Raw genomic sequence first — 11,131 nt, 5'->3', positions numbered from 1 at the left:
GCCCCTCCAGCCAGACGCAGCGGCGGAACCCGTGGCACCGCTGCACTGAGAGTGTCCCAGGCACTCGGCAGCCCCTCGCCGAGGTGAGGGCTGGGCGGGCTCCGGCGCCCCACGCCCCTCCTTCCTCCCGCACCCGCGGGCCCGCCCCGCCGCTTTGATGGAGGTGCAAACATTTGGGGCAGGGCGGGGGTGTAGGGGCTGGGCCGGAGCCCAGGATTTACAGGAAACTGGCGCGCAGGAGCCCATTGTTGGCCCCCGGCCCGCCCGGCCGGGTCTGATATGGCCGCGCACGGCCAATGGGCTGCTGTCCCGCACTTCAAAGGGCGCACTGCCCAATCCGCCGCGCCCCCTCCGCGGCCGCCGCGGCTCTATTTATGGGGAGGGGACCCGATTTCTCTCTCCAGAGACCCACTCTAGGCGCGCCCCTTCGGGAGTTCAAGTGGAATAACCGGCCCCCACCCCTCTCCCCTTGCCCCCTCCCCCCCATCCCGGCCCTCTCCCACGCCCTGGGCGCTGTGGCCAGGGCGCCGTCGCGGGTCTCGACCCGCCGAGCGGCCCCCTGTTCTGAAGAGGGGCTGACGGTGGCTGTCCGGTAGCGAGTCGGGGCTTCGGGGTCGGCGGGGAGGGCAGGCGGGAGGATGGGTTCCCCGGGCGCCGAGAGCGCGGGGAAGAGCCTGCAGTACCGCGTGGACCACCTGCTCAGCGCCGTGGAGAGCGAGCTGCAGGCGGGCAGTGAGAAGGGCGACCCCACGGAGCGCCAGCTGCGCGTGGGCCTGGAGGAGAGCGAGCTGTGGCTGCGCTTCAAGGAGCTCACCAACGAGATGATCGTGACCAAGAACGGCAGGTAGGTGGCCCCGCGGCCTGGGCGCTGGCGAGGCCCTCGCTGTCCGTCGCTTTTTCTCCGGGACGAGGAGGTTTTGTCCGTGTCCGCTGCCCCCCAGACGTCTCCCTTCTGGGCCTGTCTCCGCGGAAGCTAGGGGACGAGGGACCGGAGCACCGGGTCCCGACTTGGGGGGCGTCTGGGTTCACGCGTTTTCCCCGCCGGGCAGGGCCTCTCGGTCCCGGCCTCCGAGGCCTTGGGTTTGGCGCCGAGGCCGCCTGGGCCTGGGACCTAGGGAGTCGCCCTTGGAGGGTGGCGCGGGGTGTCCTCTTCTCGCCCACGGAACGCATCCCTCCGTACCTCGCGCTCTGCCTGGGGCCTGGCGGGTCCGACCCGGGTCCTCCTGCGCGACCCCCCCTTTCCAGGCGTATGTTCCCGGTGCTGAAGGTGAACGTGTCGGGCCTGGACCCCAACGCCATGTACTCCTTCCTGCTGGACTTCGTGGCGGCCGACAGCCACCGCTGGAAGTTCCTGAATGGGGAGTGGGTGCCAGGCGGCAAGCCAGAGCCGCAGGCACCCAGCTGCGTCTACATCCACCCCGACTCGCCCAACTTCGGGGCGCACTGGATGAAGGCGCCTGTCTCCTTCAGCAAAGTCAAGCTCACCAATAAGCTCAACGGGGGCGGCCAGGTGGGTGAGGCGGTGCCCAGGGCGAGCCACCCGGCGCGGCGCGGAGAAGCGATGCGGGAGTGCGGGTGGGGACTCCGCTGGGCCCGCCGGCGACTCTGCCTGTCTGCACTCGGTCCTCCGGGCTGAAGCCTTCGGTGCCGTTTATTCCGGCTGATAACGGGCCATGCCAAGGCAGCGAAGCGGGAGTGGGGCGGCTGCAGCCTCAGAGCCCTCCAGTTCCAGCCCCAAGCTTAGCTCCAAAGGCGGAGATGGTGAGCAGGCCGGCTGAGGGCGAGCGCGGGCACCAGTGTCTGCCGCCGTGGAGCGCGCCTTTTCAGGAGAGCTTTCCTTAGCCGGGAGTCGCTCCTGGAAGACTGCACGTCCCAGGACAAGTCGCCCTCAAGCCCGGGCTTTTCCGGTTATCCGCGGAGGCCTGCCCGCCCCCGGACTGATCCCTGCTGATCCGGGGGTGCGCAGCCAGTGGCGCGCACATCGCTGTTGGCTGCGCGGGGCCGCCTGCGAGCCGTCCCAGAGGACCTGCGGGGCGCAGGGAGCCGCCTGCCTCCCCGGTTTCCGTCGGGCAGGCAGCGGGTCGCAGGCTGCGCGGCTGTGCCCCGAGGCAGCGCTGTGAGGGCTCCTCCGTCCCCCGCAGATCATGCTGAACTCCTTACACAAGTACGAGCCCCGGATTCACATCGTGAGGGTCGGCGGTCCGCAGCGCATGATCACCAGCCACTGCTTCCCTGAGACGCAGTTCATCGCCGTGACCGCCTACCAGAACGAGGAGGTGAGGCCAGCCCAGGAGGAGAGGGCGCAGGCGCCCGGGGCCGCCCCCACTGGGGGCCGCAGGCTCCCGGACCCCCAGGGCTTGGTGTCCTTTCAAATGATTTGTAAAGTCCTCTCTCGGGCATCTCCCCCTGAATTCTCCGTAAAAGTGTGTACACTGCACGCGTCTACTAAATGCACAAAGTGAAAAGATACAGCATTTAGATAAGTTCTGTTTCTTGCAGGAGATGGGGTGTGAGGGGCGTCTCCCAAAGTCAAGAGGTACAACACCCCAGTGGGGGCAGAATTTGCCATTGGTTGCTTAAGCCTTTGTGTTAACCACAAAAGAGAACTAACAGGCCACTGTTTCCAGAGCAGCTCCAGGTGTTCTGAGCCACTTCAACATTTTTAACCGTGGCATATTGTCGGTGGTGTAGGCTAAGGTGATTTTATAAACGTGCTATTTTAATAGAAAAATATACCCGGGAAGAAGTCCGGTTATACTTGAATAGAGGAGGTTCCTGGTGTCCTTCGAGTTCTTGATGCCAGATTTGATCCTGTGGCTAAGCAATACACAAGTCAATGCTGCTTCTTGTTTTTCAGATCACAGCTCTGAAGATTAAATACAATCCATTTGCCAAAGCTTTCCTGGATGCAAAGGAAAGGTGAGAGGATCCGAACCCCACCCCTGGGCAGAGAGGTTTGCGGGAAGGTGAGCCCTCGCAGCACGATGACCACTCCCGGCACTCTCCCCACAGAAGCGACCACAAGGACGCGATGGAGGAGGCTGGAGACGGCCAGCAGCCGGGGTACTCCCAATGTACGTGTGTCACCCTTTCTGACATCTGCGCCCTGTGCTGAGAACTGGTAGCTGGAGTGGAGCAGCCAGCTGCGGGTGTGGGTGGGGAGCAGCTCGCCCCTCTGCTGGGCAGGTCACCCAGATGCTGGGGCTGTTACCCGTCTCGGCCTCTGCCCCCACTGCTCCCTGGACTCCTTTGTTTCATAGCTTGCTGGTCAGGCTCGTTGACACCTGGTGGGGGCTCTGACCCCCTGTCTGGAGACTCTGGCTCTCCTGTCCTTTTTGGGATGGGTGCTGCTTGTGTTAATGTTGGGGAGCTGGGGGGCCCTCTCTGGGGTGAGGCTTGTGACCAGTGTTTCCCTCATCCCACGCTGGTTCTGGGGATGGCTCATCCACTTGCTGGTCTGGGTGAGGAGTGTGGCTGTAGGAGGGGGTGGGTCTGGCTGCAGGTCTATAGCGACAGTTAAGAGCAGACACTGCTTCGTGGAATCCTTCCCTTGCACCCAAGGAAGGCGCTGTGGACATTCAACCAGTGGCCTGAGGGGTGACTAAAGCCCCTGTTTTCTGGTCACTCCAAGAGGCTGAGCACGGCGTGGGCTTGGCGTTTTTTTCCTTGATCGAGTTCTGGGCTAATTCGGCACACAGCTCCTGCTGGGGAGCAGCGTGGGAGGCTGGGGGAGGCTGCGCTCCGCTGTCTCCTCTATCGGCCCGAGAGCGTCTGTAGTTTGAAAATCGGAGCCAAGACTTGTCCCGCTGAGGGATATGTCCTCTGATTTAAAAAGACAGAAAATTTTAGAAGTTGAAGACGGCAGAGCAGGTCAGACAGGGCAGCTTCAGAGGACTTCTGACGCCCCAGGCAAGACCAGCGGCTCCCTGAGTGCCACTGAGGGGAGGCAGGTGCAGGTGCAGGGCGGGAGCGGGAGTGGCGCCCATGGCGCTCTGCCTGTGTCTGTCTTTAGATCATGTTCATTCTGCACTGGATCTGTACCCACAATGCTGCCCTGCCCTGGGGGTCAGTGGATCCCAGGAGAGGCCAGGGAAGCTGCTTGGCTGGCTGCGGCCCTGGGCACCTATGGATGTGGGCACCTTGGCTGCGCGGGCACCTTGGCTGCCCTGGGAGGACATGGAGGGAGCAGCGTGCCTCCTCAGGCTCCCCAGCATTCTTTCCTCACAGCAGGGGGGTGGCTCATCCCCGGACCCAGTGCCCTGTGCCCGCCTGCCAGCCCCCACCCGCAGTTTGGAGGTTCCCTCTCCCTGCCTTCCGCTCACGGCTGCGAGAGGTACCCGGCCCTGAGGAGCCACCGCTCGTCGCCTTACCCCAGCCCCTACGCTCACAGGAACAACTCTCCAAGTAAGTACTGGCCCTTGTCCCTTGGGGGCCTGTGGGTGATGGGCAGGACTCTGCAAGGTGTTAGAACCCAGGACCAAGAACCCACGGCCGTACCAGCTCCCCGGGGCTGCAGAGACGGTCACTTCCTGTCTGCACCACTGCCGGCAGGGCGCTGAGGCTGGGGCCCCAGGGGACAGAGGCGGGTCTTCAGCTTTAAGACCCTCTCTGAAGTGGTTTTGTTGGCTGAGTCTGGCACCGGAGTCCCTGGGCAGCCCAGGGATGCACCAAGTGTGGCCCCCAGACCAGCCAGGGCATCACGGAGTCAGAAGCCCTGGGGGCGAGGGACAGCAGGACGGGGGTGTGATCTGATGCCTGCCCGACTCTCTCTGACTCCCTCTGTTCCCAGACTTCACTCTGTCTGGCTCCCACAGGAGGAAAAGAGCTGACGAACACCATAAAACAATTAAGCTATTACAGTGATCGCCAGTGAAAGGCACTCAGTGGGCAAGGAAATGCTGGGGACTTGTTCAGCCGTGAGCTGAACTCGGGCTGCAAGATCGGAGTTTTACTTTGCTTTTAAAAAAGGTTTATTTATTTTGAAAGAGTTACAGAGAGAGGGAGAGATGGTGCAGGGAGGAGAGAGAGAGAGAGAGAGAGAGAGAGAGATCTTCCATCCAGTGGTTTACTCCCCGGATGGCTGCAGGAGCCAGGAGCCAGCGGCTTCATTCAGGGGTCTCCAATTTAAGTGGCAGGGGCCCAAGCACTTGGGCCATTTTCTGCTGCTTTCCCCAGGCCATTAGCAGGGAGCTGGGTCAGACGTGGGGCAGTCTGATGGGACGCCAGTGTCTCAGGTGGCTGCTTTACCTGCTACGCCACGGCACAGTTCTAATTCTGCCCCGAGTCCAGGCTGCTACGGCCCATTCAACTCTACATAACAACCCTCAGCAAAAAGGGGTGGGAATTACAGCCTTTTAAAGTTTTTACGAAGATGACGCCTCCCTAACCAAGTGACTCGGATTCACCTTCTACAGTGTGTCTACTGTTCTGATGGTGCAGTTCCAAGTGTATACATTTGGCGGCAAATCCTAGCCCTGGACGACTGGTTAGGCACTGCCAGTTTGCTGTTGCTGTTGGGTGGTTCTCATGCATTTTGCCCTGGGAGGCACCATGCAGTGACTCCACTCTCCCGTGCCCTTAGCCTACCCTGACAGCTCCTCCGCCTGCTTGCCCATGCTGCCGTCCCACGACAGTTGGTCCAGCCTGGGGGTGCCTGCTCACAGCGGCGTGCTCCCCGTGAGCCACAACGCCAGCCCGCCCGCCGGCTCCAGGTACGTCTGCTGGGCGGTGCCCGCTGCTGGGAGCTGCCGTGGCCGCATGCTCTCCCCACTCCACTCCCCTCCACCCTCACCCCTTACTCTTGCCCTGCCCTGTACCTGCCCGTGATTGGGTTCTTGTTTACAATCCCACCATTAGCCCTGTGTCCATGCGCCCCGGGTCTGTGACAGCTGCTTCTCTGCTTGCTCCATTCTTGGGGAGGACCCACGTCTTTCTCTAGAATGGTGCACCTTCATGGCAGGGTGGCGAGCGGCAGGGTTGGCTGGCACCCTAACAGACCCCGGCTCTCGCGTGTAGCCTGCAGGTTCATGGGGTGGACAGCCTGCTGACCTCGCTGAGCCTTGATCTCTCCGTGTGTAAAAAGGGGACGTTAAGTGACCCCAGACTCAGATGGTCTCTTCCGAGCTTGTTGGGGCCAGTAGGTGTCGTGGGAAGAACAGACGGAAACCAGCTGTTAAATTAAGGAAATGAGCCTGCTGGCTTTTCTATCCCGGAGTCCCACACCCCTCCCAGAATGCCTTTCTCACCTGGGGTTTCAGCAGGGGTTGGTCTCCATCCTGAGGACCCCTGAGTGGAGTGGGGGGTGCTAGCTAAAAACACGCTGCAGCCTGTCTCCCAAAGCGGAGTGCCGGGGCCTGCGTTCCGAACGTGAGCCGGGACCAGCTGGCCTGGAGTGGTGGCCGCAGAGCCTCGGAGCGCTCCGCCCTGAGCCGCGTCCATGTCAGCAGGCCTTTCAGTCCACGCTGGCCTCCTGCTCGGAGATAACTCCCATGCCCCCTGAACGTGCCGGTCACGCAGTGATTACAGACAGGACTCGGCTCACGGGCTCCCCCACGGCTCACCCTGTGCTTTCCCTTCCAGCCAGTACCCCAGCCTGTGGGCCATGAGCAACAGCGCCATCACCCCCGGCTCCCAGACGGCTGCCGTGTCTAGCGGGCTGGGGGCCCAGTTCTTCCGAGGCTCGCCCGCACACTACGCTCCCCTGACCCACGGCGTCCCGGCCGCCTCCTCGGGCTCCCCACTCTACGACGGGGCTGCCACGGTCACAGACATGCCCGACAGCCAGTACGACGCCTCGGCCCAAGGCCGCCTGCTAGCCTCATGGACGCCCGTGCCGCCTCCCTCCATGTGAGCCAAGCCCTTGTCCTCCAGGACACAGAGGCCTTTGGGGCCGCCAGTGCTGAGTGGGTCCAGCCCCGGGTACAGGATGGCAGCCCCGAGGATCAAGGCAATGCAGCCAGGGTCAGCGGCCTGTGAGAGCCGTCCATCTGGAGCCCCACCGTGCCTTGCCGGGGTCTGCTGGCTGGCAGCCTGGTAGCCACCTCCGGACGGCGGGCCATTGGCCTGGTTCCCCGCCGTTGACGGTGACAAGACCTCTTGCGCAGCTCAGAGGGGCCTCGCCTCGTGCTGGCTCTGTGTTAGTGAGGCGACAGCACCCTGTGGCTCCCTTCCTTGTTGCGTTCCGTGTAGTTAGAGTGAGCTGTTCTGGACAGGAGGGATCGTAGCTGGGACAGCAGGCTGTAGTTGCGTTGTGCTCACTAGCAGGTGTTCATCTGAAGCATATGTAGCGAACCTCTTGTATTGTGAAACCTACAACTGTTTTATATTTTCCTTTTGACAAAGTAGCCAGAGACAATCGGCAGAAAGCATTTTCTGTAAAATAAAGGCAATATGCAAAGTTTGGTTGCTGTAGTTATTATTCAAACCCCTCTTGCTCCGCCGGTGAGATCTTGCTGTTGAATTTAACTGGCGGTGAAGAACTGGTCCCAAAGAAACAGTGTAGTCTCCTGTGAACTTGTAGATTCTAGCCAGTCAGCCGCAGAACTGGAAGCAAAATTTGCACTTCCTTATTCAGTGCTAACTGCCACGCCGGTGCAAAATGCTGAGTGGTTTTCAGAAGGTTTGAAAACTCAGCACCAAATCAGAGGAACGTGGGTGATGCTGATGGGCAAGGACCCGGAGAGGCCATGCACCTGACTCAGGTGGGAGCGCCTGAAGTGAGTTCCCAGCTGCTTGTTTGGGGCTGGATTGGGGTGACTTCTCCATCTAGTGGTGGTACCCTTATTGCAGACCCCCAAACCCCTGCCTCCTAAAAGCTACAGACTGCCTTTAGAGCTGGCTCGGGAGGGGCCGGGACACACGCAGGGGCAGGGGCAGGGGCAGGGGCAGGGGCACTAAGGGCCAAGTGGGAGAAACTGGGGCTTGGAGTTGCTGGAGCTTCTTCCAGGAGGCACTGCTGGCTCTGCTGCTTCCACTTCAGACTGACATTTCCAAGATAGAAATTAGGTCTTCTGCCATCCTGAGCACAAACGCTCGATTTCTAGTGTAATTTTGGTCGGCTTTGATCTGGGCAGAATCTGCATATTGTATGTAAACTTCCATTCGAAGTTCTCCTTGCTTTTATTGTTATTCCTAGTGAACACCCCAAATCAGGGTACTTACTCACATAAATGTGTTGGGAGAATATTTTGAGTAGACTCCCCGTCTACTGGCCCACCGGGAGGTGGTTCCTCCCTACAGTGGGCGCCTGTCTGCTGGGGACAGGGACCAGGGCCACGGTGCTGCCCTGGGCTCTCGGCTCCCGGGGCTGTGGATTTGCAGAGATGCTGTGGGGCACACACCCTGCCCCGCTGCTAAGGGCTGTGGGGAGACCGAGTGACATGGCCCCTCCTGAAGGGGCTTGCACAGGTAGAATGCGGGTGGGATCCTGGCTCTCAGAGTTCAGGTGCCAAGAAGTACAATTTTGCCAATGCAAACAGTGTCTTTCTGGTTATTCTGTGGGGACAGTGGGGCACACATGGGAAGAGACTGCAAGTTGGTTCGGAGGAGAGAGGGCTGGCCATTAAACCTCTCCTTTTTAAAAAACTAATTCCAAATAAGGATATTAAATATAACATTATTGTATAATGAGGCTAGAAAAAAATTCAGTTTCTCAATTTGGGGATTTTCTTCCATGATGTTATTCAGATATGTCTGTTACTAGTAAATTAACTTTGTATGAACTCAAAACCTTTAAAAGTGATTGTTTTATCCTTGTACTGATAATGCCAGGACTGCAGAATATGACAACAAAAATACACAAGTGACATCTTTTAATCCTTTCCAGGGTTCGGACTTGTGCACTAAACACAATGGCTATCGCGTTCACTCTCCACACTTCCCTCTCACTAATCATTACCCGATTGTGTCATTCCCTAAATGGGCAAACTGTAAATGCTGAGTTTGCCGTTGTCTGTTGCATCCAAACAACTCATGGCTGCAGCTGAGCCGTTTCTCGAACACCCCTGAACATGATCAAAGCTGTTTTCCTTTACTTTTTAAAAACATATTTAAACATGTGAAAGGCAGAGTTAAGGAGAGAGAGGGAGAGCCACAGCCAGAGAGAGAGAGGAGAGGAAAAGAGATTTCTCACCTGCTGGTTCACTCCCCAGATAGCTGCTACAGTAGAGCTGGGCTGGCCTGAAGCCAGGAGCCAGGGGCGTCCTCTGGGTCTCCCACATGGGTGCAGGGGCCCAAGCACTTGGGCCATGTTCTGCTGCTTTTCCCAGGCCATTAGTAGGAGCTGGACTGGAAGTGGAGCAGCCAGGACTCGAACCAGTGCCCATATGCATTGCTGGTCCTGGAGGAGGTGGCTCCATCTGCTGCGCCACGGCAGCCACAATGCTCCCTCCCTCCCCTGAGTGAGTCATTTCATCTCCTTAGTAATTAGGGCCTGGAGCAAGCGGCTGCTTCTTTGAAATTCGTAATCTCAGTGTTGTCTAACGAGCACCTGTCCTAGAACTGCTTAAAATAGGAGCAGAAGAGTCCGCCAGTCTTGCTCTTCCTGTTACAGACAGAAGCTAAATGCTGCAGATGGTCTAGAGGCAGCCCGTGGTGCTACTGTTGGCACTCGTCTGGTGGTTTGACTGTGATAGACAACACTTGCTGTTTGGTACTTGTTTCTGTATGTGTGTTGGCAGATACATAACCATAATCCTCCCTACAGTAACACTGTATGAATGTTTCATTATGTTTCAATAATGTTTCATTAAGTCAGTCTATGCCCACTATGGGTTAATAACGACCCAACCAATACCTTAGGGCTGCAAAATAAGGGAGTGCAACCAGGACTCTGCACAATTGTATGGGTTTTGCTTTTATCAGAATAAGAAGCAGGTACCCTCAGTGTTGATGTTGCCATTTATTTAAAATTTCCAGTCTAATTGAAAAGTGAAGTCACTGATTGTATCAGAATGAAGGTTGAGCCTTTTGGTCCAGGGATGACATTTTATTGAAAGGAAACAAGGAGTCAGAGTTGTGGCACAGCTCTGAGCCACCTCCTGGGACATGGGCACTGGACATGGGCGCTGGTTCAAGTCCTGGCTGCTCCACTTCCAGGCCAACTCCTGCTAATGGTCCCGGGAAAACATCAGAAGATGGCCCAAGGACTTGGACTCCTGCCACCCACGTGGGAGACCCATGGGGTCCCTGCTCCTGGGTTCAGCCTGACCCAGCCCTGGCCATCAAAGCTGTTTCGGAAGTGAACCACTGGCTACAAGATCTCTTTCGCTCTCTCTTTCTCTCTCTGTAACTTCGTCTTTCAAATAAATAAATAAATAAATCTTCAAAAAAAGAGAAAAGAATTAAAAAAAATCATGTAAGGTATTATACTTTGCTTCCATGTAAGAATATTGTTCAAGAGTAGTCCTTTAATTCTTTTTTTTTTTTTTTTTGACAGGCAGAGTGGACAGTGAGAGAGAGACAGAGAGAAAGGTCTTCCTTTGCCGTTGGTTCACCCTCCAATGGCCGCTGCGGCCGGCACATCTCGCTGATCCGAAGCCAGGATCCAGGTGCTTCTCCTGGTCTCCCATGCGGGTGCAGGGCCCAAGCACTTGGGCCATCCTCCACTGCCTTCCCGGGCCATAGCAGAGCTGGCCTGGAAGAGGGGCAACCAGGATAGAATCTGGTGCCCCAACCGGGACTAGAACCCGGTGTGTCGGTGCCGCAAGGCGGAGGATTAGCCTGTTAAGTCACAGCGCCGGCTTTAATTCTGACATTGGAGAAACAGCAGGGTCAGTGTTGGGGTGCGGTGGGCTGAGGCACTGCCTGTGATGCTGGCGTCTCATGCTGCAGCCCCAGTGCACGTCCTGGCTGCCTGGCATCTGACCCATTTCCCTGCTAATGTGCCCGGGAAGGCAGCAGAGAGATGGCCCACATACTTGGGCCCCTGATACCAATGTGGAAGACCCAGATGGAATCCCCGGCTCCTGGCTTTGGTCTGGCCCTGCCCTGCTGTTGTGGCCATTTGGGAGTAAACTAGAGGGTGTAGACGTCTTTCTCTCCCTGCCTAACCCTACTTCTCTGTCACTCTGCCTTTCAAATAAAGAAAACAAACCTTAAAAAAACAAGAAAGCATGAAGCAGCAATGTTGGGA

General features: G+C 58.1%; 1 protein-coding gene across 3 annotated transcripts; it reads left to right on the top strand.

Moving 5' to 3' along the window:
* The first annotated feature begins 638 nt into the window (after positions 1–638).
* Positions 639–6,850, top strand: TBXT (T-box transcription factor T). 3 transcript variants are annotated; one of them, XM_062187782.1, is made up of 8 exons: positions 639–844; positions 1,246–1,510; positions 2,142–2,276; positions 2,858–2,919; positions 3,013–3,074; positions 4,231–4,404; positions 5,582–5,711; positions 6,580–6,850. In XM_062187782.1, the coding sequence occupies exons 1-8, from the start codon at positions 639–641 to the stop codon at positions 6,848–6,850; spliced, it is 1,305 nt and encodes a 434-aa protein (XP_062043766.1). The 3 variants fall into 3 exon arrangements, with proteins under 3 accessions (XP_062043766.1, XP_062043765.1, XP_062043768.1); XM_062187781.1 differs by having other exon boundaries at positions 4,228–4,404; XM_062187784.1 differs by lacking the exon at positions 4,231–4,404.
* Positions 6,851–11,131: the final 4,281 nt, after the last annotated feature.

The sequence above is a fragment of the Lepus europaeus genome, chromosome 3, assembly GCF_033115175.1.
Source record: "Lepus europaeus isolate LE1 chromosome 3, mLepTim1.pri, whole genome shotgun sequence".
Classification (NCBI taxonomy): Eukaryota; Metazoa; Chordata; class Mammalia; order Lagomorpha; family Leporidae; genus Lepus; species Lepus europaeus.
Note: the sequence above shows the minus strand (reverse complement) of the source record. Positions and strands in the feature narration are given on the sequence as shown.